Source organism: Hesperophylax consimilis, chromosome 14 (assembly GCF_061612785.1).
Source record: "Hesperophylax consimilis isolate HC1 chromosome 14, BYU_Hcon_1.0, whole genome shotgun sequence".
Taxonomy (NCBI): domain Eukaryota; kingdom Metazoa; phylum Arthropoda; class Insecta; order Trichoptera; family Limnephilidae; genus Hesperophylax; species Hesperophylax consimilis.
In genome coordinates, this window is record NC_142849.1 from 27,659,135 (window position 1) to 27,684,885 (window position 25,751).

Below are 25,751 nucleotides of genomic sequence, written 5' to 3' on the forward strand. Positions count from 1 at the left end.
AAAACATTTAAAATCGCCTCACCGGTAATATTATAAGTGTAAAATGTGAATTAACGATTTGCGGCTCTATGGCGGTAGGAATGCAGGCTAACATATTGGCACAACAATGAAATGTAAGTAGCGCATCTCATGAAAACAGTTCGAAACTGGGAAGGATAGAAAACACAGACATTGAATAGTGTATAAATAAATGCATGATGAATGGAATACATAAATAAAAAAATCTTACAAGAAGTGTTTCTCCAATGTACTTGACATAGAGGATTGTGATAATTAGGAAAAAATCCAGAAGCTAATTCAAAGACCGCTACTTGCTTTCAGAATTTCTTCCACAAAACACATTTTGTCTGTTAACTCTTTGAATGATGATACCCACGGCCCGTTGAATGTTTCAAATATGTCCAGGGCTTCCGAAATGGTTTGTTTGGCGGCCGTGCAAAGTTCCCTGGAAATAAAAGAATGGGATTTAGTTTTGTTTCCTTAATGAAAAAATCTAAAATATATGGAGTAGGTAGGTGCCTACTCAGTCAAAGAATAAACATTAATCACTATCTTGCAATCATCACTACTCCCTTAATAGGGTATTTTCAATATTTTTTTGTTCTGGAAAAAAAATACAATAAAGAAGGGATTTTATGTTAACCACTCAGAACATTAGAACGTCAAAAGACGTAAATATGATAATAACGGTCAAGACATTAGAACGTCTTTTCACGTAAACGCGCGAGATTTTACAAAAATCGATTTATTTCCATCACTAGTATACAGATTGCCATGATTTAAAAAACAGAGTATCGATAATGAATAACGCTACGCGTCTGTATTCAAAAATATCTATGGAACGTAGAGTTGCATTATCTAAGCCGATTGAATCTGTCATCTTGTTCGTTCATAATTTATTGCGTTTCTAAATAATTTATTAAAAATATTTTAGTTTGAACGGTTAATATTTTGAGGTGACTAATAGTTTTTAATTATATTTCTTCAATATATAAAGTGTTATTTCTTTATGATACTCAGAAAAAAGTACATTTTTCAAAGCTTTGAAATAATTGTAAGCGATTTTTACATATTTTTGACGTTTTCATAAAATGTATATGTATTTAGAAACGCAAATATTTACGTATTACAACACAATGCGATAGTGGATTTCATAATCTTTCCAAAACATTTTTTAGAATGAGGCTACATTTCCCAAAACGTGAGTTATGAAGCTTTTAGCAAAACTCGTAAATAACACAAAAATTATCACGTTTTGACAGTTCTCAAAGGAACACATAGTAGATAAAAGTCTTTGTCTGAGAGGTTAAGGTTATAAATTGAACAATTTTCGATTTGCCGCCAAAATGATATGTTAATTTTTATTTGTGAATATGACTGCGCTGACCAGGGGGTTATAACTCCGATCGAAAATTGAAACCAAAATATTGTCAAAACTATATCCACCAATTAAAAACTCTGAAAGTCTATGGAATAAACTTTTAGAGTTTTTCATTGGTGTATAGTATAATAAGTAGACTCCGAGTGAGAATTTTACTGTCTATATATTGGCATATCTATGGTTTTTTAGAACCAATTTGTTTCACACAAAAAGGTGGAAGAAATCGATCTAATATAATAAATACATATATTTATTTAAGAAAGTTTGCACATTACAACTAAAAATGCATATTATGATTTATAACTTTTTTTTTTAAGCTTATAAAATTAACAGAAAAATACAAAAACAAAAACGAAGATGAAGGTAAAAGAGAAAATAAAAGTACAGTTAGTTGAGGTTTCTCAAATACTGCCTCACTAGGCTACAGGATCGCCAGATAGTGAGGCAGAATTTTTCAAGTTACTTCCTAATACCTTTGAACATACCTATACTTGTATTAAGATGTATTGGCTCAATACTGTGGTTATTTCAATAACTTTGAATCTAATGAGTGGTTTACTTATGGCGCTGACGTAATGTCTGTCTTACCAGTCAGTGGCGTTTTCTATGTCATAATAACATTGTAGCCAGTTGGAATCGTTTTGGAATGTGCTGTTTTAGATTGTTTTTAAAATCAATAATTTTGAATGAAAATATTTAAATTACACAGTCATGATGATCAGAATCACAAAAATAAACTTCAAATCCTTCACAAATTTTTAACATTATTCATAGTTTGTGAAAATACCCCATTGACGTGAATCAAATTTAATGGCAATATAGTCAAGCATTAAAAGAGAGGACCATTAGCATATTTTCAAAGGGTTTCTTTTAAATCAGAGGTTCCCAAAGTGGTCTATATGGACTCCCAGGTGTCGATATCGGCTAGCTGGGGGTCCATGTCAGCGAGAAAAAAATTTAGGGGTCCACAAGATTTAAATGGGGGTGCATACGAGCCGACCCCCATTTACCTCAAGTCAACATTTAGGAGTTCCGTAAATGACACAATACACCTAACACAAATAACACAGTTTACGTAACACTAATAATAGACTGAGAAATTACTTATTTGATATTTGTATTTTTATATTTCGTAAAGTTGTTTATTGAGGTACATATATAAACAGAGATATATGTTCCTTTTCTCGTCAGAATTAATATATTGAAGCAAAACATTGCACATCGGAAGCCTCAAATTTTCCTAGATCCCCAACTTGTTTTTGAAAAACGTCCAGGGTAACGTTTATCAACATTTAAATGTACTTCACACAGACTTAAAAACTAAGTTTGAGGACATTTTGACTGTGGAAATGGAACGTCGAAGAATCGAAAATCATGTGACAGGAAGAAATGACCGGAATAAGCACTGACAAAGAACTTATGCGGCAGTTCAGTAGGGCCAGCTACAGAAAGAAATTCCCGTTGCTTATCCTGCTTCATTTTCATTTGGTGTAATACCTCACAAGGGCGCCCCTGTCTGCACAGTGTAAAGACAGAGGAACTATACCGCCACTCGGTTGTTGGACAGGCAAGGGAAGGGAATCTGTTTACTAAAAAATAAACAATTATCACATGGGAAGTTAATAGTTTTAGGAAAATTCAATATTCGGCAGGCAGGGGGTCTACGGAAAAAAAAAATTTGGCAAGTGGTCTACGGCGCAAAAAAGTTTGGGAACCTCTGGTGTAGATTACGATCGACCCAGGACACAGGACAAAACGTATATAAACACTAGTTTAAAAATAATAAAATAAATATTACACTAGGAATAATTTCAAGAAAATTCTGTACATACAGGAGAATAGACAATAGACTAACTTGAGGGTCTGTGGAGAGATATCTTCGTTTCCACCAGAGTCCTTCATCTGCAGCAGCATTACATCGGACAGCTTTTCTAATTCATTGGCCACTTCGATGCTCCTGTCTCCATATTGAACTTTAGCAGCAGGAAGATTACTTTTCATTACTTGGACACTTTTGTCGTAGGAACCTTTAACAATAAAAGTAAGAACAGTGTGTCAATAAAATCTAGAAAATTTATAAAATGGAGCTAAAATTTACTTTACACCTCCTTGACTGCCTCCTTAGTCAAAGGGTAAGTAAGGCTCTCGACTACCAATCCAGAGATCTGGGGCTTCATAACTAATTAATTTTAAATACTATTTCTCCCTGGAGAAAGACCACCGCGAAATGGCGTCAAACCGAGCAAATGTTCTAATGAAAGAGTGAGACTGCAAAACGAATTCATATAGGTGTCTTATTCTTCTGCTGGTTTTGGCCTGAGAATGTATAAACAAACAAAAAACAATACATATATCTATATGAAAAACCAAACAGTGAAATTGAAAATTACTATTACATATTATTAACCTTTTGAACACGTTAATTTGCTCCGTTTTATCTATACCCGTACGCGGTACATATTTTCAAATACCTATGCACGCAATTAAATGTCAAATTATTCAAAATTAGACAAGAACAGATTATTCTCCACAATATGAAAACAAAACCTCGTGTGTCAACACTCTTAGATGTTTATAAAAACAAAAACATAAAATTTCATAGAAAGACGTACCGTATCTTTTGAATGTGGTCCCGCCATTCACTCGGCGTGTGTGTACTTAGGTGATAGACACAAGTGGGACACCATGATCACTTATCATTTTTAGTTATGAAAAGTTATGAATGACATACTAGTACTAACGCCATCCGTTGACAAAAATGTAAACGAAAGGACTTAAAGGCGCGAAGAGGCGCACTTGAATATCAATCTTTTTTTATGAAATACAATTTTATTTTTGAGAAATTCTTGTAGATGTCAGCATCGTGATAGTTCTACGAATGTCCAAGTGAGCAGAAATACATTTATGATGAAAGAGCACTGGAATATCGGCCGTCAAAGTTTCTGTATCAACTGTTGATACAGCCGCGTGTGAGTATAGACTTTTTGCTGTAACAACAGTTGATACGGCCGCGTGCAAAGAGTTAAAGAATTTTACTGACTGTGGAGCTTGTGATTACACATTTACACTGGATCTATTACACTCCCATATTGAGGAATATTCTACGATGGAAAAAATGAGAGAGATGAAAATGAGGAGAAGGTATGATTGTTAGAAATAAAATTGATTAGTGGGGGGTAATCCGGAAAGCTCGAAACAGATGGCGCTAGTGTGGTTGGCAGACATTTGCATTCCATGACAGCCATGTTAAACGGTTTAAAAGATATTGTTTTAAGTATGGTGATTGGAGTGTCAAGGAGATTTCAGATTGTTTTGCTATTAACGTAATTATCTACACATACTTTTAACAGAATAAGAGGAGAAATAAGTTTAGCTGTTTAATTTCAGATTGGCGGCGTATGACAGAAATAATTTTCGCAGAGGCAGAAACTTTAAAAGTGAGGTTAATCGAGTTTTGGAAGTGGTGTACTCGTCCCTATTTACTTTGCTATTAAAATACTGATTTGTTATTTATCTTTTTTTATAGCACTATTCACTTTTTTCTGAACTGTTTCATCATTATTAACCTATGTGTAGACGTTGTTGAGGAGCTCAAAGACACAATACAACATTGAGGCATTTTATGCATGACCGCCAACACAACAACTGATTCAAGCATTCCAGATTACCTCCCGTTAATGACTCACCTTCCAGGGCATACAACTGAGACAATAAATCATTTGTCTTCCTTAAATTTGTGTTATACTTGTAAAAATACTTTTGTTGAAAGTTTTGGACTTTCAGAACCTTTTCTTTTGCCATCCGTCCGACATTGAATGCTGGAAAGAAAAAAAAAAACACATTTAACAGAGGCAATGGGAATACAGATATACATTATGCAATACAAAAACATTTATGCATAGTAGAATTTTTGTATGGTTAAAAATGTTGAAAAAAATTAGTTGGTGATTTAATTGTCAAGAAAGTGTAGAAAAAAAAAGGAGGAAACTGCGCTGTTTAAATTAAATTGTATGACAAATAACATTGGATTGTAAAGGGCGACACCAAGATGGTTAACCTTTCCCTTACTGTGCTTAAAAAATCCACGCGTTCCGGTGCTGTGTAGTCAATACACATCTCAAAATAAGCAATTTAATATCGGAAAAATATGAATATTCATAGCTAATCGCTTTTTTTTATTATATTTATTATCAAAAGTGATAATAATTGTAATTTAATTGCTGAAAACATGAAAAAAACCATTGGCAGATGTTTAAAAAGCGTGCGAGGAGTCTATATCTAACGACGGCCCGCGACCGACTGGCACAACAGGCGCTGGATGGGCGCTGGACGCACATAAAAAGCTATGCAGTAGTAGGTGTTGATTGTCTAAATCAAAATAAAACTAAATGTAAAATATAATTTTTTAATTACATGCATAAATGTATAACGGAGGAATCCCTAAAAATCGGAACACAGAATTTATTATATTTATAGAGTTATTAAAGTTATTAGAAGCAATGTGAAGTAAATACACATCACAGATAAGGAAAGGTTAAAAAGAAGTATGTAATGTTAGCAGCGCATTCAAATACTGCCGCCACAGAGTTTAGTTTACTAATTGGCCGCCAGAGGCGCCACTCTCATCGCTGTCGGCCAATCAGGGATCTACACTTCGCGGGTGGTTTGCGGTACGGCCGGCAGAGGCGCTGCTGGTTTAAGGCGGGAGCGACTCCCCCCCCGCCAGGAGGAAGGATTGCAAGCGATCAACACTTTAGCACAGCCACGCTGAGCGAATACACACCATTTAAAGTTATTGATTGTAATACCGTTTTCTCATCAACATCAAACAGTGTTCAGAAATTAGTGGTACTTCCTGCAATGAGATTATTCTAAATCATATTTTTATGAAGAAATTTAATATTTGAACTTGTCTTTATTTCTTAATTATGCATGGAATTTTTGTTTAATATTTGAAATCTAATATATATTATAAAAAGAAACATATGTTTCTTTTTAACCATCGCCTAATTTTCTTCACAACCAGCAACTGCCACCAACCGGTGCTTATTGTGGTAGATAGCCCTTGGTGTCACAGCGAAAGTTAGGGAGTTTGGTGGGAGTGGTTGAGCGTGGGTGGGAGTGGGTGACGAAAATGTGCTTTGTTATGGGAAGGCCGCGAATGCTTCAGATTATTTCAGAATGGACTCGCCGACTGTGTCGGTACGTTCATAAAGGTTCTCGAATGCTCTAGAAGGTTCTATAAGGTTCTAAACTGAGTGGCGGAGTGTATCGGTGAGTCTAGAAGGTACAGATAGGGTACTTTAGAGCACGAATCTTTTTTATTTTTTATATGTACAACAATATTAATGTACCTTCTTCGTAGAGCTGCAGTGACTTGTTGGCTATCTGTTGAATTTCCTCCTTGTTTTGTGGAATCTTCCCGCAATCTTCACACTTAAAGGCTTCCTTACAAACCGGTCCCCCGCACTCGGGACAGAGATATGATTCAAATAAATTCTGAAAAATAGCGTGAATTCATTATTCAAATTAAATTATATAAAGTTCTACCAGAACACCCTAACACTCCTTGTTTCATTCACATTCAAACGTCGTCTCACTCTTCTGTTATTCTGACTCTCTTGTCATGACCTAACTCAAGTATTTGATTCACTCGATCATGCTACGTCTTCGTCGGGCGCCCCTGACTTCGACATCAGGGTTGGTATCAGCACTCCACTGTGGACTGCTAGGTTCGCTTCTTTGGACAATTTTTAATTAATGCCAACCATGTTTAGTACTCCATTAATGGAATTTCCTGCATTTATCCTTCTTTCAATATTTTTTCAATAGCCTTTCCATCTCTCGTAAACATACTTCTCAAAAATATACAAACTCGCGCACTTGCTCCAAGTATTAATCATTCACAACTATACATACTCTCTATTTCAAACTATTACTTATTATTTATATTCAACTCATCTTATAAGGTTAAGCCAGCATTAGCAATGTAAGTGCACGAAAATATTTTTTTACAACGTAATTGCAAAACGGCTACTTTTCTCTACTTTCTATAAATATAATACACATGCATTATATATATTAACCTTCCGGAAGAAATTCTCTAAATGATCATGAAAACACTATCGAAGTCTGTTGCTTAGTTTAGAAGAACAAAGCGCACAAACAGACAGATGCGGATAGCCACTTTGTTTTATACTATTTAGAGACAAATACATTGATTGAGTCTTCGGCATACTCACAACAAAGTTGTCCAGTTTAGGATCGGAGCACGCTGAGCAGCGGCAGTGGAAGCAGTACTGCTGCAGCAGCTCGGTGCGGCGCTGCGCCCCCGGTAGGCGGCGATAGTGAGGCCCATAGCAGTTCAGCACCTCCTGGCCACGTCTCATGGGCCCCAGGGCCTTCACTATCAGCAGGTCCTTGTAGTGACTGTAAACACATACATTCATTTAATCATAACCACAGATATTTTATTTATTAATTACCATTTACCATTTATTTGTAAGAAACAAACAGGGTCATTTCAATTATATGCAGTGTTCTGATTCTTAACCCTTTCAGTGATGTATCGATTTTTCTGTTTTTTTATAATATTCAGTATGCCATCTAAAAAAAATTCATATCGTGGGGAAACTGGTTCCTTAAAATACTTTCATTTCATGGGGGATCCGGTTCATCAAAATATTTTCATATCATGGGGGAGCCGGTCCCTCTAAATATTTTAATTTTATGGGGGAGCCAGTTCCTCACAATATTTTAATTTCTTGAGAAAGCCGGTCCCTCTAAATATTTTAATTTTATGGGGGAGCCGGTTCCTCACAATATTTTAATTTCATGGGGCAACCGATTCCCCAAAATATTTTCATTTCAATGGAGGGTGGGTTACTATGGAAAAAAATTCAGTGACGCGATGTATGATGTGGATATTTTTGTTCATAAGCGTAGTTCAAAAGTTTTCAAACTGAAAACTGGTCGCAAAAATAACCGATTCGTCAGAATAATAACATTGAACCTTCCAGTGACAGCAAAGTCACCAGAACAACGTAATCGGGACAGGAATAGCGAGCATCCCTAGTTGTTTGACTAATTTTATAAAAATGGCAAATGTGACAATGAATGTCAGAATGGTCCTTTATCATGGCAAAAGCTCATTATTAAAGGTTGTAATAGTAATTACAGTTTTTGATATGTTAGGAGTTGGAGTAGGTCATTGTGCCCACGAGTGACAGGCGTTTGAATCCATCCCTCCCGCTGCGATGAAAAGTGATGGGTCGAGGGAGTCCAGCAGGGGAGGTCAGAGGGTCTTCCTCAACCCGCCTCTACCAATCTAGCCCAACACGCAGCTGTTTGGCAGACGCATTTGCCAGCCTGGACAAACCTTACCGCATAAACCACAAACAATGTTTAAATATCAATTCAAATGGTTCTGTCGTCAGTTATTACCGACCTGCTGACGATGTTGGGGGCGCAGGAATGGTTCATCATGCTGGCGGAGGGGTAGAGTGCGGTGGCCATGCGAGTGTCACCCACCGCGTGGCCGCTGCTCACCAGCTGCCCGAGGAGCCGCAGCAGTCGGCAGGCTGCCAGCTTTATCTCCTCGGTGTCGCCCGCGCTCAGCAGGGAGGTGTGCTCCGAGAGATAAGTGCTCAGCATTATACTTGTCTGAAAATAGTTTAATGTAAAATTGATTACTAAAATTTAAAAAAAATAATAATTTCTCCATAAATTTCAATTACAACATAAAAAATTGTATTTACAACACAATAATATTGATTTATATAAATATATTTGTTTTTTTTAAATATTTATGTTGTGGGATCAGTAGGATTTATAGGCCCTGCTAGGAGTTCTACCGAGCCGAACCCTCTGATATGAAAATATCTGGAGTCGGTGAATTATTTTCCCATTTGATCTCTGGTGAGTTGACGTGTTGTTCTTGTATTGTTTTGTATTTATTTTGCTTGTATAATGCACTTGCATAATGTTGATTGACTCGATGATCATTTGTGGAAAAGTGTGTGGAAGGGTTTAGTTTTTCCTACGGGGAAGATTTAACCCGGACACAAAGTCGGAAATATTATTAACTAAACTCTATTGATAAGTTTGTGCTCAGGAGAGGAGAGCTTATATATTATATATCAACTACTTGTGCATATTATTGTGAAAAGTTATAAAATTATTTTTTTTAAAGTGAAGTTGTGTAGTGATCATTTTCAAAAGAAAGTTTATAATTTAAAGTGAAAAGATATAAAGTGAAATTTTAAGGTGAAAGGTTACTGAGTGAAGTTAATTGAAAAGTTAGACATGTATTTGTGTAAAGTTATAAAGTGATAATTTTCAAAGCTAAGTTTAAAGTTTAATGTGAAAAATTATATATTTATTACTATAGCCACACCGATTTTAGTACTGTACTTATGTTTTAATGTGAAGCTATGTTTGACTCCAAATGACGAATGAGACTTGGACAGGAGAACTTTTTACATTCGAAGGATACCCATTAAATGCCGATTCTAGACCCATTTCAGTTCAACTGTCATTCTGTTATGCCTGCCAGCTTATCATAATTTGATAGAAAGCTGAAATGGATCTAGAATCGGCAGTTAATGGAGACCTTTCGATTGCCAAAAAACAAAATGGCGCTGGTGATTTGATAACAATGTTACATTTGTGTTTCAAAAAACGTCCGGATGGAAAAACGAAGGATGAAATCTTACCAGAGCATATTGCAGGAAGTCCTTTTTGTGCATCTTATCGAAATTAGTGACTAGGTTATATATGCCGCCGTAGCCGCTGGGCGTGGTGGACAACTGACACACTTCCCGCATTGAGGTCAGGGCATCCTGCGCGCTCCCTTCCCCCCTCCTCCGTGGCTGCTCCTCCGAGCCCTCCAGCATAAAGCCTTCCCGAGATGCCACTAGAAAGCTCCTGCAATGACGAGCTTTTGGATAATTTATATCAGGCTTGTTGAAAGTTCCAATTCAAATTAAAAATTTTAATTTTATCAGGGTGTTGCCATGAGCGAGAAAGTGTGGCAATTAGGAAAAAAGGGAAATTTAGGTAAAAATTATATTTAAAAAAATAAGTGCGAAAAGTAAACAAAAAAGCAAGCTCTCTCTGACAGTGGGTTCCAGGCATCTTATTGGTAAATAAAATTATATTACTTTATCTTATGAAAAAAAAAAGCTATACAATCTAGCATTTAAAGTACAGACTTTCACTTAGCATTACATGTGTTGAAAAGGGAGAATGTTGGTTATGCACAGTGAGTATGGAACTTAATCCATCCCAATGCTAGCTGACTTACCCGCCGGATTATTGACCACCATTATAAATATATAACGTGGTTTTGTTTGTTATAATTTAAATAATTGCATCATAATAATAAATTGCTTTTTAGTGCTACATTTGGCTAACTTATTACTGTTTTAATGTTACAACTAACAACGTTAACCAATATTTATTTAAGCTGATGTGTACCCGACGTTGCTGGGTGTTATTCTCGGGTAATGGACACATACCATCGCGGCTTTTTATGTAGGTTTTTTTAAGATATACAATTCCGCAGTACATTATTTTGATGTATCTCAATAGGTTTAGCCAGCGTTAGCAATGTAGGCGCCCGAAAATATTTTTTTTACAACTTAATTACAAAACGGCTACTTTTCTCTACTTTCTATAAATACAATATACATGTATTATATATATAAACCTTCTGGAAGAAATTCTCTAAATGATCACGAAAACCCTATCAAACTCAGTTGCATAGTTTAGAAGAACTAAGCGCACAAACAGACAGACGCGGATAGTGACTTTGTTTTATAATATTTAGAGAAGTGAAAATTAAAAACACACTTTTTTCGAAGCGAGGTCTACTGTTGACAAAACTACTAGTGTGAATGAAGAGAGAAGTGTGCGCCACATAATAATCAGTTGATTGTACCTCAGAGCGAGATGGGCAATGCCGATGGTAGGCCACAGGAGAGAGCGGGTCCCGGCGCACTCCCAGCGATGGAAGTTCTCCCAGGCCAGGGCGCGGCACTCCTCGCTGCAGTATACGCTGCCCGCACACGAATTGCAGCTGCAACAAACAACATTGTTTGAGGTTAGGTTAGGAATATATAATATTTGATATAGTAGTGTGCATTAATGTAATAATTTTATAGTTTATATACAGAAGAGATTCACTATCGCCTGCTGAAAAGTGACCATTCAGAATCAAAAAGGTTGCTAGTAGTTAACAAAAATATCTGTTAACATATATAGCATGTATTACATGCTTTTGAAAATTCTTCTCTTGCCCATTGCCTCCATGTCAACATTAACATCTCTATTAATTATGTGACCAAAAGTTCTCTTTCCCATTACCTCCATGTCAACATTAATTTCTCTATTAAAAGTTCTCTTTCACATTGCCTCCATGTCAACATTAACATCTCTATTAATTATATGTGACCAAAAGTTCTCTTTCCCATTGCCTCCATGTCAACATTAACTTCTCTATTGATTTCATGTCATGTCAAAAATAATATTTTATATAAGAACTTTAAAAGCAAAACATTCCCGGATTACGAATAACATGAATATTTTAAAAACTCCTACAACAATCATTTTAAATGGAAAATGTTGCTTGTGCAATAATGGAGGACATAGCTGGCAGAGGAATTAAACCCACGACATCTTGTTGGGAACCCGATGCATTTATTAACTCGGCTACTAATGTTTTTATGGTCCCGAAACTTCTGGTACTGAAAGCACTGTTGTAACCTCTCCTTTATTTAACACGCATTGTTTATGAGAAAGAGGGAGAGGTTGCAACATATATAACTTACGGGATGGGTGTGATATCGGGCTGGCAGCACCCCTCGCACACGGTGGGCAGCACCTTGTTGGGCGGCGGCAGGGCAACGAAGGCAAACGGTTTCTCTACAAACAGGATCTCACCGGCTGCCACGTCTCGGTTGGTCACCACATACCGACCTCTGTCTGAAGAATATCTGCAAGAGAAAAAAAACATTAATTCTTCTTATCGTGAACATGAATTCCTAAGTTCAGTGATAGGTTTATTTCTACAGAAAAGACGGCGAGCAAATTTCCGTGCACGCTAGCAGTGAGATGGAAGACAGGAGACAAGGTAATTTGGATTAAGGAAATTACAACAATATTATCTTCAAGTTCAGCGGTTTTGTATGTATGTGTAAATGAGTGGCGTGGGGTGTTGAGAGCTGTGGTGTGTAAATGGCGTAATCACTATTAGTTTATCATGTTCTGTTTTATCCAGATTTTAGCGTCCATCATCAGAGCGGATTTGTAGATTGTGGTGAAAAGTGTGTATATTTGTATAGAAGTGATACCGTGTTGCTCTCGTTAATCCTCTTAACCTGATACACTCGGTTGTCTCATATTTAATTCATCGACAGTTATCCCCGTACACGGATGTTACATACAATATGATTCATGAAGTTCAACTAAAACATAAATATACATTTGTGTCAAAAAGTGGTGGGATATGTAGGTTGCGTTAAAAAAGCCAGCATTGAAAGGGCTAAAGAAGTTAGCAAAAATGTTCTTAAGTTTTTTACGATAATGTTATGCAACATATTACAGTATCACAACGCCTTCGGAAGTTAACACACCTACATATGACAAGCAATATTACTATTATTACCAGGGGTCTTAGTCCCTATCTTTCGGGTTAGCAAGCCAGAAGTTTGTGGTTTAACCTTTTCTTGCTGGTGCTGTCAACTGTCTCCAATTACTCAAATATTCTAAACACAGAGTTCTTATTTTTTTTATTTTCCGCAAAGCATTTATGTATTGAATGAAGTAATTACAATATTTAAATATTAACCGAGTGTATAGCACCGCAGGGCGAGGAGTTTTCTAACACGGTAAGGGAGGGGATAAAACGGGATTGTGATGTGGTTAAACCGGCGGTACAAACATTTTGAAAGATACAAACTAGGCCCCAGGTTAAAAAAATAACTAAAAAGGCATTGAAAATCCCCAGAAATGCATAAAACCATAGACTAAATTAGACTAGACACGGCATATTCATTTAAAAATAACCCCAACACAATTTTGGTTTGGTTCACATGCACATTTATGAAAAGGCCCACGCATTATGTCGCAATGCGAAATGGGCACTGTGCATTGCGTTTTACCTTTTGTTGGTCTATTTTGCTTCTCAGCTATGCTGGGCAAGTTCATTTTTTCAATCACAAAAATAACCGAGTTCCAAATATTTAAATTTGAATTATGTCCATATTACAACACCTCTGACAACAAATTCTCCGTGGTTTCGCTTACGAGTTTGAACGCTTGTACAAGGAGTTTAAAAAGAGTTGGGTTGTTAAGTTCATCTCCATATTTGTGACGTACGCTAGGTGGCGTTATTTTTTAAATGAATTTAACTAGACAGGGCTAATCTAGTATAATACATCAATGCATAAAACTCTTTAAATTACATCATATTGTGCAAATCGATACTAAGATAATTTTTTAAAAAGGGTTTATATCGTTCAATTTACAGAATCTTGCCGATACCAAAATCCCATCCCTAGATCTAGGGAAAAATCCTAATAATCGTCTATCTTCTATATAAATAAAAATGTTCATTTCTTTAAAATCTTAAATCTCCGAAAGGTCTTCACCAATTGCTTTGAAATCATGACACAAAGTTGCAGTCAAACACATGTGTGTTTATATATACCTATATTATATAGATGTCACCTGAGACAGGTAAAAAAAAACTTTTTTGAAAAACAGCACCATCTGTTGGAAAAACATGCTTTTTTTTAAAACAGCGCCATCTGTTGGACGTAAAAGCAACACACACTATTGTTTCTCTATCTGCACAGACAGGCTGAGCCACAGCAACGTGTGGCGGGGTACAGCTAGTAAGTAATAATAAGTAAACCTTAAAGAACGTAAATGTATACATTAAGGCAACAATATATAACTCCAGCGACAATATTACCACAAACATTGAACAAAATGCTTGTGTAAAAATGGGCCACAATGTTTGTTTTCCATGGCCCCGACCCAGCTTTCTTGATTTTTTTTTCAATGTTATAAATAAATGATTAAATAAATAAATTTATTAATAAATAAATTATTATTTATAATAATTCAAAATAAATTATTATAAATAAATAATTTATTTTGAACATAAACATGTTGTCTTATAGATAATACCTACGATAAATAAACATGCACACAAACAATTATATGCACTTAACAATCTATATTAATTATGTTTATATTTTAATCTTAATGTTTAATATTTTAAATTTGTATTTGTATCATTTTAAATACATATACATATACTTTTTCTTTATTTTTCAGTTTACTATTAATTTTAATATATTTGTTTTTAGTTTTATTTATCATTAAATTTGTTTTTTTTTTTCTTTACTTGTTCTTATGTTTCTATAAAATAGTATTTTTTAGTTATTCTAAGTTATTTTTATTATTATTTCATGTACGATTCATACTTGCATACTTATGTTTCTATAAAATAGTATTTTTTAGTTCTTTTATGTTATTTTTATTACTATCTCATGTATGATTCATATTTGCACACTTATTTTTCTATAAAATAGTATTTTTTAGTTCTTTTATGTTATTTTTATTATTATCTCATGTATGATTCATATTTGCACACTTATTTTTCTATAAAATAGTATTTTTTAGTTCTTTTATGTTATTTTTTTATTATTATTTCATGTATGATTCATACTTGCATACTTATGTTTCTATAAAATAGTATTTTTTAGTTCTTTTATGTTATCTTTATTATTATTTCATGTATAACTACCACAACACGGGCATTAGCCTAGTATGGTAGTTAAAAAAATGTCAAAAAATGTAACATGCAAACATTTATTAAATAAAAAATAAAAAAATAAAAACATTTGGTCTTTGGAGACCCGACTTTACGGTAGCAGTTCAGAATGGTACCTACTTGAGATCAAGAGAAGAAGAAGCTCCAAGTAGCGCAGGGTTCGGACCTGGCAACATCCTCAGGATACTCTCGGTGAAGTTCTGTCCCTCACCTTCAAATGAAATTAGCCAATTAATATTCAATACTGTTACAAAAAACACATTCATGAAGTATCAAAAAATGTCAGTAACCACCAAACCGAAATCAAAGAAATAAGACTTATCTAGCAATTTATAAATAAGCAGTATTTGAAAACATGAGTTAACCTCACTTTTCGCCTTTTTGGTTTTTTGAAATATCATATGAAAATTATTACTTTTGTTGTAAGCTGCGAATCTGAAAACAGCAAAACTTATTTTTTTTAAAGTATGTGTAGATTTTTTATTTTAGCGACTATATAAAACATTGTACATACAAAATATTATGGTGAATTTAAGTATAGTAATGGTATTTCTTAGTCCTCCTCACTAGGGTGTCCTCTGTGTGGAGGCGGACTAAATTTATTTCATTCTTTTTTTAATTTTTTTATATTAACTCCACACAGGAGGCTTTGAAGAAAATAATTTCCCTCAGGGCCTAAGTCATCTTTGGGGATGCTGTGTGGAGGGTCTTTTTGTGGAGAGGAAGGAGTGAACATGGGTCTTGAAGAGTCCCATGTTGTAGGAGGGAGGAAACACAGAGGCCGGCAGTTCGTTCCACAGCCGAGCTGTTGAACTTAAGAACGAATCGTAGAAGCGACCCATTCTCATGTGACAAATGTCAACCGTGTACAAATGTTGGGCGCGCGTTTGGCGTGTATCTCGACTACGCACCGGTGCCGAAGGGATCAATGACGCTAGTTCCTCAGAGCATCTTCCATTGTAATACCGATAGAACAAGGACAGCATACCTACCTGACGCCTGTGCTCTAAAGATTGCAGTCCGTTTGTTAAGATTGGGGAATCTATCAAACGGACCGCCCGTTTTTGCACAGAGTCAAGGGTTTTTTTCAGGTATTTAGGGGCTCCGGACCAGAGATGGCTGCCAAATTCGACAGTAGGGCGCACTTGCGATTTGTACAGGGTCAGCAGTTGTGTACTATTAAAGTATCTGCGGGCCCTGTACAGTACGCCCAGCTTCTGAGAGGCCAACTTTACTCTGGCTTCGATTGAGCCCCCGTACCTGAGCTGGTCACTTATAGTTACACCAAGCATATCAATGGAAGGCCTGTTGCGGAAGATTCTATTTTATTAGATACACGATCATTGGAAAACAATCTGAAATAGGTTGCAGTTATAAACAAACCAAGTCTTCCTTTTTCTCGAATACTTTTGTGTTTGTATTTCTCAATTCATTATCTAATAACTCCTTGATACTCCAACCACCATCTTTAACAACCATTTTTTTTAAGTGCCTGTAAATCCAAACATTATCTGTTCAACCATATCACATAGCAGCCATATTAAGCAAATGAAATCCAACTACACCAGCGCCATCTAACGTACGTACTACAGGGAATTGGCTCTGGTCTGAACTTTATGGAAATGCACCCTAAATCTCATTTGGGCAAAGACATTATTTGTACCAGGCTCCACTTCTATTTAATACCCTTCCAGATCACATTAAGTCGTCAAATTCCTTGTGTACATTTAAAAAGAATGTTAAATTATTTGGGCTATCCGAGGATTTCCAACATATTCTTTCATCTTTGTCCTTTTAAATTGTGGCATAATACGTTGCAAATGTATATTTTTTCATCATTTTCCTTTTATGTTTTTTTTTCTCTTTCTTTCTTCTCTCCTTTTTAAAATCGTTTATACCTACAAATAATTATTGTATGCATTTATTATTTACTTGCTGTTATAATATGTCAAATGGATATGGTTATATGTATTTTTACTGTTACTATTGTGAACTTACAATCTTCAGAATATTATTTTTTTATGAACTATGTATGTAAAAGCCCAATGGGCGTATAAATAAATAAATTAATAGTTTATTATATTTTTTCTTGCAATTAAATATCAATGTATATCATGGTCACCCTACATGTTTACTACATTATACTGTAATGAATTGGTTGGAATTAGATTAATAGGTGCGCCCTACTGTCGAATTTGGCAGCCATCTCTGGTCCGGAGCCCCTAAATACCTGAAAAAAACCCTAGACTCTGTGCAAAAACGGGCGGTCCGTTTGATAGATTCCCCAATCTTAACAGACGGACTGCAATCTTTAGAGCACAGGCGTCAGGTAGGTATGCTGTCCTTGTTCTATCGGTATTACAATGGAAGATGCTCTGAGGAACTAGCGTCATTGATCCCTTCGGCACCGGTGCATAGTCGGGATACACGCCAAACGCGCGCCCAAATTTGCACACAGTTGACACTTGTCACATAAGAACGAGTCGCTTGTACGATTCGTTCTTAAGTTCAACAGCTCGGCTGTGGAACGAACTGCCGGCCTCTGTGTTTCCTCCCTCCTACAACATGGGACTCTTCAAGACCCATGTTCACTCCTTCCTCTCCACAAAACGACCCTCCACACAGCATCCCCAAAGATGACATAGGCCCTGAGGGAAATTATTTTCTTCAGGGCCTCCTGTGTGGAGTTAATATAAAAAAAAAAAAATTTAAAAAAAAGGTACCATGTAGGTACCCAATTCGTAGAAACATTAATGTAACAATATTGTTATCTTAATATACAGGGTGTCCGGAAACTCGTAGTACAAGCGGGAAACTGGTGAATCTACATCACATTTGGAGTCGATTTCGTAGTATATTTTTTTTTTATTTGAGTTTTCGTTATCGAGTAAATCGAGTTAGAAGTTGATTTTTTTTTTTTTTTTTAATCAAATTCTTATAAATTATTACTGAAGATCAAAGTACCCAACTAATTAAAACTATTTGAAAGTAAAACAAATGAAGAAACTCGGATTTGAAGCATTATTTTGAAATCACCTTTCATTTGATCCGGTGTAATCATAAAATATTTCTGCTCTGCAGGGTTAAAACATCTGTTGCTCAACCCTAAACACCAGAAAAAACTTTGGCCCTAAAATAGCCGAAAAATATTTTTTTTTTGGTTTTTTTTTTTTGTGAAAATGCTCAAATCAAAAAATTTTATGTTTATTTGGGTTCCCCATGTGGTGTAGATTCTCCAGTTTCCCGCTTGTACTACGAGTTTCCGGACACCGTGTATAATCTTTGTGCTATTTTTATTTTTTTTAATTATTAACCTCAACACAGGCTTGTCCTAGTGAGGTTAAAAATTCTAACGTAAAAAAGATACAATGTAAAGAAACAATAAATAAATCTGTTTCTACCTTTCCAGATTACCTCCATTAAAAGTGAAAACAATATAAATAATATTTCATAATGAACAAAATATTTACACAAGTGAAAGAGCCTCTCTAGGCAGACTGTCATTCAAAGGGAAAAAACCATAGAAAGTTGGTTTTTTTAATGTGAAACCGCACAAGAGTCCCAACTGCTCCCAACCATCTGAAGGCAGTGAGACTATAGCATCTTCAATGGGGGTATGTTGTGAGGCTGAAGGTAGTGGAGAGGAAGGTGGGGAAGTACCTGGCTATTAAGATCTGGTCACCAAATATGGCCAAAGCCATTTCAGGCAACGTTTCAATTCTGGGCGATACTCAGAGATATCTTCCACTCTGGAACGTGCCGCAAATATACTATATATTATTTTTAATGAGTAATTTATGAAATAACACAAATTAATCAAATAAAATTTACTTGCGCACGCTGGGATTTGAACACGCGACCTCCAGCTTGCTAGTCGAGAGCCTTACCCTCGACCAAGGAGGCCGTCAAAAGATGGACCAATTCTTATGCATTATAGTTTATTGTTGTTTTAGGTAAAAAAAAAAAATAATCTAATGCAGGCACTAAAATGACACTCGGTGATGTCAGATGATATTTAACACAGTGTTCAAAATATACAATGTATATTTATAATTATTATATTAATAGAAGCGGGGAAGAATAACTAAGTTACTAAGCATACATAATATAATGTTACAAATTTCCAAAAAGCTAGGAAAAATATCATTAAACTGAATTTTGAAATATTGTAAATCTGAAATTATCAGTCTTGTCTCTGTGAAAATTTATGCAAAATCGCAAGTCAACTTTCATGGACTTGACTGCTTTCTCGATTTTTGCGAAAGTCCACTATTGTGGACCAAGACAATTGAGTGGCTATAATTGTAAGAAGAGACTGTTTCGTCACTCGTAAGTAAAAGGAACTAAAAATCCACGTGGCCCCAGTAGGTACCCACCCATAATATACTTTATATGGCTTACATTTGCAAGCAATTTTAAAAACGGAACTGTGCAAATCAAGTTATATCCCATCAGGGGGGTATAACTCCGATCGAAAATTGGAACCGAAATATAGTGACGTCATATGATTGCCTAACTATATCCACCAATAAAAAACTCTGAAGTTTATGGAATAAACTTTCATAGTTTTTCTTTGGTGTATATTTTAATAAGTAGGCTCCGAATGAGAATTGTATTGTCTATATATTGGCATATCTATGGTTTTTTAGGACCAATTTGTTTCATAGAAAAACCCCGAAGATGTCGATCTAGTGAGTGGTTTATTTACGTATCCCATGAAGTTGTACCTGCAGCGGAAAGATGTTTCTGGGCCTCTTGGATGCGAAGTAGTAGTTTGGAAGCCCGGTGGTCCTGCGGGTAGCCATTCTGCAGGGCCATCTCTGAGTCTCGCACACTGTCCTGTGAAAAACAGTCAAAATAATATGGCTTGCAAAATTAACAATAGTTATTATTACATGATATAGCTTATTCTCAATAAAAATAATATAAATAAATACAAATAACATCCATAGGTTAGGTCTCGAAGATCAAGAGATTAAGATACTTCTTTGAAGTTTTAAGATCCGGATTAGATTATTGTGAAGTGCAAAAATTATACTCACAAAGATCTTTTCCAGGTATAAAAAATATGTAGACAAGTAGTAATCCTACAGAGAGGTCGTATGAGATTCATCGTTCTAGCATCTTCTGTCTTTTTCGTTTTCGTAAAAAATGTGTGAGAAGGAAGATTGATGATGTATGTACGACCTATCTCTGATTTATATGATTTTTTATTGTACAATTAGTGCAATTCTACTGAGACAGCCAAAAAAATTATAGCAGAGTCAAAAAATGTACATATCTCAAAATGCTCAGAATTCAGAAAATAAACTGTAGCTTTTAAATCATGATAATAGAATCTTCAAAGAACCCGGGACGTCCGGCCTTTACTTTACTTCATCTTCCCCATCTCCTTCCCCTTTCCAATCCCTTTAGCCTCACAACATACCCCAATGCGTTATTTTCACAAACTTTGACAACAAATTTTAACAACAAAAACCATTAAAAAATATGTGGAAGATTTAAGCTTACTTTTCTGATTCTTTGTAATAAAATTCATTTTAGTAAAAATAAGTCATTTTAATGTTTTCATTCATAGTTATTGATTTTAAAAACGAGCTAAAACTGCCCATTCTGAAACGTTTTCAACTGGCTACATCATTATGATGCAGAAAACTGCACTGGCTGGTTAGACCGCTGTCACCAACGTTTCCCGACGTGACGTCAATGCCGCAATACTGATGATTAAAAAAATGAACATGTCGATTTGGCTGCAAATCGAAAATGGCACATTTAAAATCATCATGAACTGAATCAATCAATTTATTCGTCAACATAAAAATAACTACATTGTAAAAAATTGGGATCAGTTGGGACTCGTATGATGTACTCAATTTAAAAACAAAATACCAACGTCAAATTGTGCCTATTAACTCCCACCTATGTTCCTCTCGTCCTACAATGAGTTTTGTAACCTATCGGGATTGCTCTAGCAAGAAATAAAAATAATAAAAAATAAAAATAAAAGTACAATGAGCCTATGACCCAAGCGCTTACGGAGACTCTGACACCGTTTCCGTATCAATAATAATAATGATTGCAGGTAGTAACTACATATCACAATGTCTCCATATCAATAATAATAAAGATTTTTTTATTTATTTAGGAAACAAACAGTAATTTATATATTTAGCATAAACAGCAATTATTTACAATATTAGACCAATAATGTTCCATTAATTCTAGTAGTTGATTCAATATTTGCACCTATACAATATATTGTATTGGATTGTAGGTAGTAACTATCACACTCTCTCCATATCGATAATAATAATCATTGTAGGTAGTAACTATCATACCTTCTATGTATCAATAATAATAATGATTGTAGGTAGTAATTATCGCACCGTCTCCATATCATAATAATAATTATTATTGTGGGAAGTAACTATCACAAATTCTTTGTATCAATAATAATAATAATGATTGTAGGTAGTAACTATCACACTGTCTCATTACGATTAATAATAAATGGCTTTCTTGTGACAATAATAAGAACAAATTTGTAAAATAATATAGTTGTAAATAATAAACAAACAAATAATACTTTGTACTTAGCCATCTTGAGCAACACGGCCGCCCTGTTGGCGAGTGCAAGAGGGAACGTCTCGTGACCGCGCGGCGCTGCCAGCACACTGAAGTTGTAGTACTTCAGGCAGTCCTCCAGCCGACCCTCCTTGAAGAATCCATTCCCTTTGTTCCTCCACGCCAGAGACAGCACCTTGCTCTTGTCCAGTTGGGACTCTTCTGCCAAATCTAATAGCCATTTACCAAAGATTTCACTGAAATAATAATTTTAATGTTTCTAAATAATTTATCTAAGGATTTATCTGATCATCTGAGGAATTAAATAACATAATTTCTCTATGTATTTTATCAAGGAGTGTGAACTTTTCAAAAATGGAACTGACTATGAAAATTATTCAGACAAGCTATTAAGTATCTACCTACAATTTATTTTAGCAAACCATCAGTGTAGTGGAAAATAATTTGTATTCTTTTTTTTTTTAATTTCGACTTTATGTCCGGGTTAAATCTTCCCCACAGGAAAAACTAAACCCTTCCACACACTTTTCCACAAATGATCATCTAGTCAATCCACATTATGCAAGTGCATTATATAAGCATAATAAATACAAAACAATACAAGAACAACACGTCAAGTCACCAGAGATCAAATGAGAAAATAGTTCACCAACTCCAGATATTTTCATATCAGAGGGTTCGGCTAGGTAGAATTCCTAACTGGACCTATAAATCCTACTGATCCCTCAATATAAATATTTACAAAATCTTTCGTAAGTAAAATTTTCGTAATCCTACATGTATTTAAAATGACTGATTTTTGCATTTTTTTAATATAAATTCTTTGACAGATCTAATACGCCTAAATTTTGAATGAGAGAACTAGGTATAATGTCAGTAGCCGAAATAACAAATGGTAATATTTTTATAGTCTGAGAATGCCAAATTCTTTTAATCTCATTTCCCAAACCTGTGTATTTTCTTATTTTTTCAGAAATAGATTTTTGAATATTACAGGAATTTGGTATAGCGACATCAGTGATATAAGTTATTGTTTTAATTTTGTCATGTAAAACTATATTGGGTCTATTATGAAGAATAAAGAATTTATTATTATTATTATGACTAATCGTTCGGTCTGTTAGTATAGTTTTATCATAATATATTTTATAAAATTCATTTTTAAAAAATGAATTTGGTAATAATATTAATTGAATAATTTTTAGTCAATCCACTCACGGGCAGGAGGATATAACTCCAATCAAAAATTGGAACCGAAATATTGTGATGTCATATGTTTGCCTAACTATATCCACCAATAAAAAACTCTGAAAATCTATGGGATAAACTTTCAAAGTTTTTCATTGGTGTATAGTATAATAAATAGGCTCCGAATGAGAATTTTACTGTCTATATATTGGCATATCTATGATTTTTTAGGTCCAATTTGTTTCATACAAAAAGCCCGAAGTTATAATAATAATAATAATAATAATAATTGGATAATTTGTAGAGCGCCGTTTTTGTGAAAAATCACCTCAAGGGCGCTGTACAATTTATTTCCTAGGATCTACATTTGTTATTTAGAAATGATACCAAAACATACTTACCTGGCAAGTCACTTCCAACAAACACACTCTATCACACTTTATCAATCTATAGAAGTTGATTTATGCTCACGGGGCAACTGAGACTAAACTGAAACTGGTTGGCAACTAACGGTTGCAAACTGGTTGGCAACAGCGCAACTCAAGTTTACGATTTCACAAATTATCTAAGATTATTTACCACATAATGAAGAAGAACACTTCAACTATAATCTGTCACTATCATATTTCGTTAAAAAATATATGCAAAATCAAATGATGTTGAAGCCGCCATTATTTCATAATCAGGTCAATAGGCCTTGTCGTAAATACACTGGTATTTTGAATTTAGAATTTTTTTGGGATCATTGTTGCTTTTATCTCTGTAGTAGATTTCTTTTGCCTTTCTAATGACATCACCGCACATATTTCTATATCTTTTATAGATGTTTAATGATATTATGTCGTATGGATTTTCTTTCACTTTTTTGCATAGGGCGTTTCTTCTACAAATGCAGTTGATGATGAATAGTTTATCCATGATTTCGGTGGTTTAATTTTGTTTGAAATTATTAATATTTAATTCGTTTTTAAAAAGTCAATAAAATATCTCCATGCATCATCTGAGAGTTTTATTTGGAAGAGCTCTTGCCAAGATTTATTTTTAATAATGTTTTTAAATGATCAAAATTAATATTATTATATGAGATTGCCTGATCACTTCTATTTTTTGTGGTGTCGGATTGCAATGTGAGCATTGTTGTGTACCGTAATTGTTGATTTAAAAACATTTATATTTGATTTATGTTTGGTTTATTAGTTTTGACCATTATGTGATCAATATTATATCATGATATTGATTCATTTACTATTTGTGTTGGTATATTGATGGTACTAATTAGTCCATGAAACTCTGAACATATTCTAATAGTTGTGACATTGGTGGTGTGGGTGGTTTGTGAGTGTGTTGATATTTAAATCACCCATAATTATTAAGTTTTTAGTATTGGAAAGATTAGAGATGATGCTATTTAGACTGTTAAAAAATGGTGTTATATGTATTACGAATCGATGGAGAGTGGTATATTGCAAAAATGCATATATTATTATTGTATGTTATTTTCATGCAGCTTGCATCAACAATTTTTATTTCAGTTACAGTGTAATTCAGATTATTTTTTGTGTATACCACACAACTCCATCGTTCTATGATGTTTTGTCGAATTAAAGGAAGAGTAATGATTTATGCATTTTGGAGTGTAACAAATTAGATGGCAAATTATATTTTATTGAAAGAGACATATTTAAATATATATTCATACACAAATATTATATTATTGGAGAGACCAGCAAGGTTTCCAAATGAATGAAAAACAGCTATTTGTGTTGTGTTGTTACCCTCCGATTTTTTTTCTCCTTCGATCAAATAATGGAATCACTCTTTATTTTCCATTGCACTACTGGTCCCCTTCTTCCCTTCAAGCATATATAAACCACTATCAAATCAAACCAATGAATCCATTTTCATTTTGAACATTTCGTCACTCATTTGTTTATAAATACAAAAGCATTTCAAACATGGAACAATCAATGTCAAATATGTAATTAATATTTTGTAGGTAAGAACTTAGGGCCAGTCGATTATAATTATTGATAAAATGCAATAAATAAATGAATCATAAAGCCTTGACCGACACTTACCGGATTCCATTAACTTTATAAAGCTGTGTGATGGCTTCATACTCGTCAGAAGCATCAAAAGTGCTCAGTATTTGTGACGACAAAGAGTCCAGAAGCAATTCCCACTCTCTGAAACGATTGCTAATAGCGCTGGGTTGCGACATTATTTCCGTTTAGTTTGTCTTCATACAGATTAAATTTTAAAATCCAAATTGAAAAAAAACTTCGATATGATTCTACTTTTTTCACTCAATATTTTATTTTTTTAAATTACAAGATGTAAACGGTTCAATTTTACCGAATTATTAGGTAGATTTTAGCTTAACTTGGATTAGATTGGTATGTATTTGCACAAAAAACAACATTACAACGTAACCTTAAATAACAAACTGTCGGTTGACGTCTGACAGCAATTGTAAATGTTGGCAGTAGATAAATAAGTATTGAAAAGTCTAAAATTTTGAGGTACCCTACCTACACAAGAAGGGGGTTAAATTTTATACATTTATCTACACCTTTGACACGCTACTAGTCTCACACGTGCGGTATACACTCGTAAAGAATTAATATTATGTGGGCATGGCCTGTTTCACCATACCACTCCCAATGGGAATGTATTTGCAGTCGCTAATAAAGGTTTTCTGAAAAAAATAGTTATTTTCTTGATGAGATCCCACTTGATCTATTCTACGATTTA

General features: G+C 34.6%; 1 protein-coding gene across 1 annotated transcript; it reads right to left on the reverse strand.

Moving 5' to 3' along the window:
- Positions 1–19: 19 nt before the first annotated feature.
- On the reverse strand, positions 20–25,454 carry LOC149418147 (protein-lysine N-methyltransferase SMYD4-like). Its single transcript, XM_089639686.1, has 13 exons — positions 25,076–25,454; positions 21,811–22,045; positions 19,952–20,063; positions 15,345–15,435; positions 12,211–12,375; positions 11,322–11,459; positions 10,096–10,306; positions 8,829–9,043; positions 7,624–7,810; positions 6,736–6,880; positions 5,068–5,199; positions 3,237–3,408; positions 20–445 (listed from the first exon to the last, which is right to left on the reverse strand). Exons 1-13 carry the CDS (start codon positions 25,216–25,218, stop codon positions 298–300), a joined length of 2,094 nt encoding a protein of 697 aa, XP_089495812.1. The 5' UTR covers positions 25,219–25,454; the 3' UTR covers positions 20–297.
- Positions 25,455–25,751: the final 297 nt, after the last annotated feature.

What these genes read in the sequence shown, in the direction of transcription:
- LOC149418147 (XM_089639686.1), bottom strand. Translation starts at nt 25,218, where the DNA reads ATGTCGCAACCCAGCGCTATTAGCAATCGTTTCAGAGAGTGGGAATTG. An exon ending in GCCCCCAACATCGTCAGCAG is followed by an intron (nt 7,811 to 8,828) that starts GTCGGTAATAAC and finishes ATGTGTTTACAG; the next exon opens with TCACTACAAGGACCTGCTGA. An exon ending in ATCTCTCCACAGACCCTCAA is followed by an intron (nt 446 to 3,236) that starts GTTAGTCTATTG and finishes TTTTATTTCCAG; the next exon opens with GGAACTTTGCACGGCCGCCA.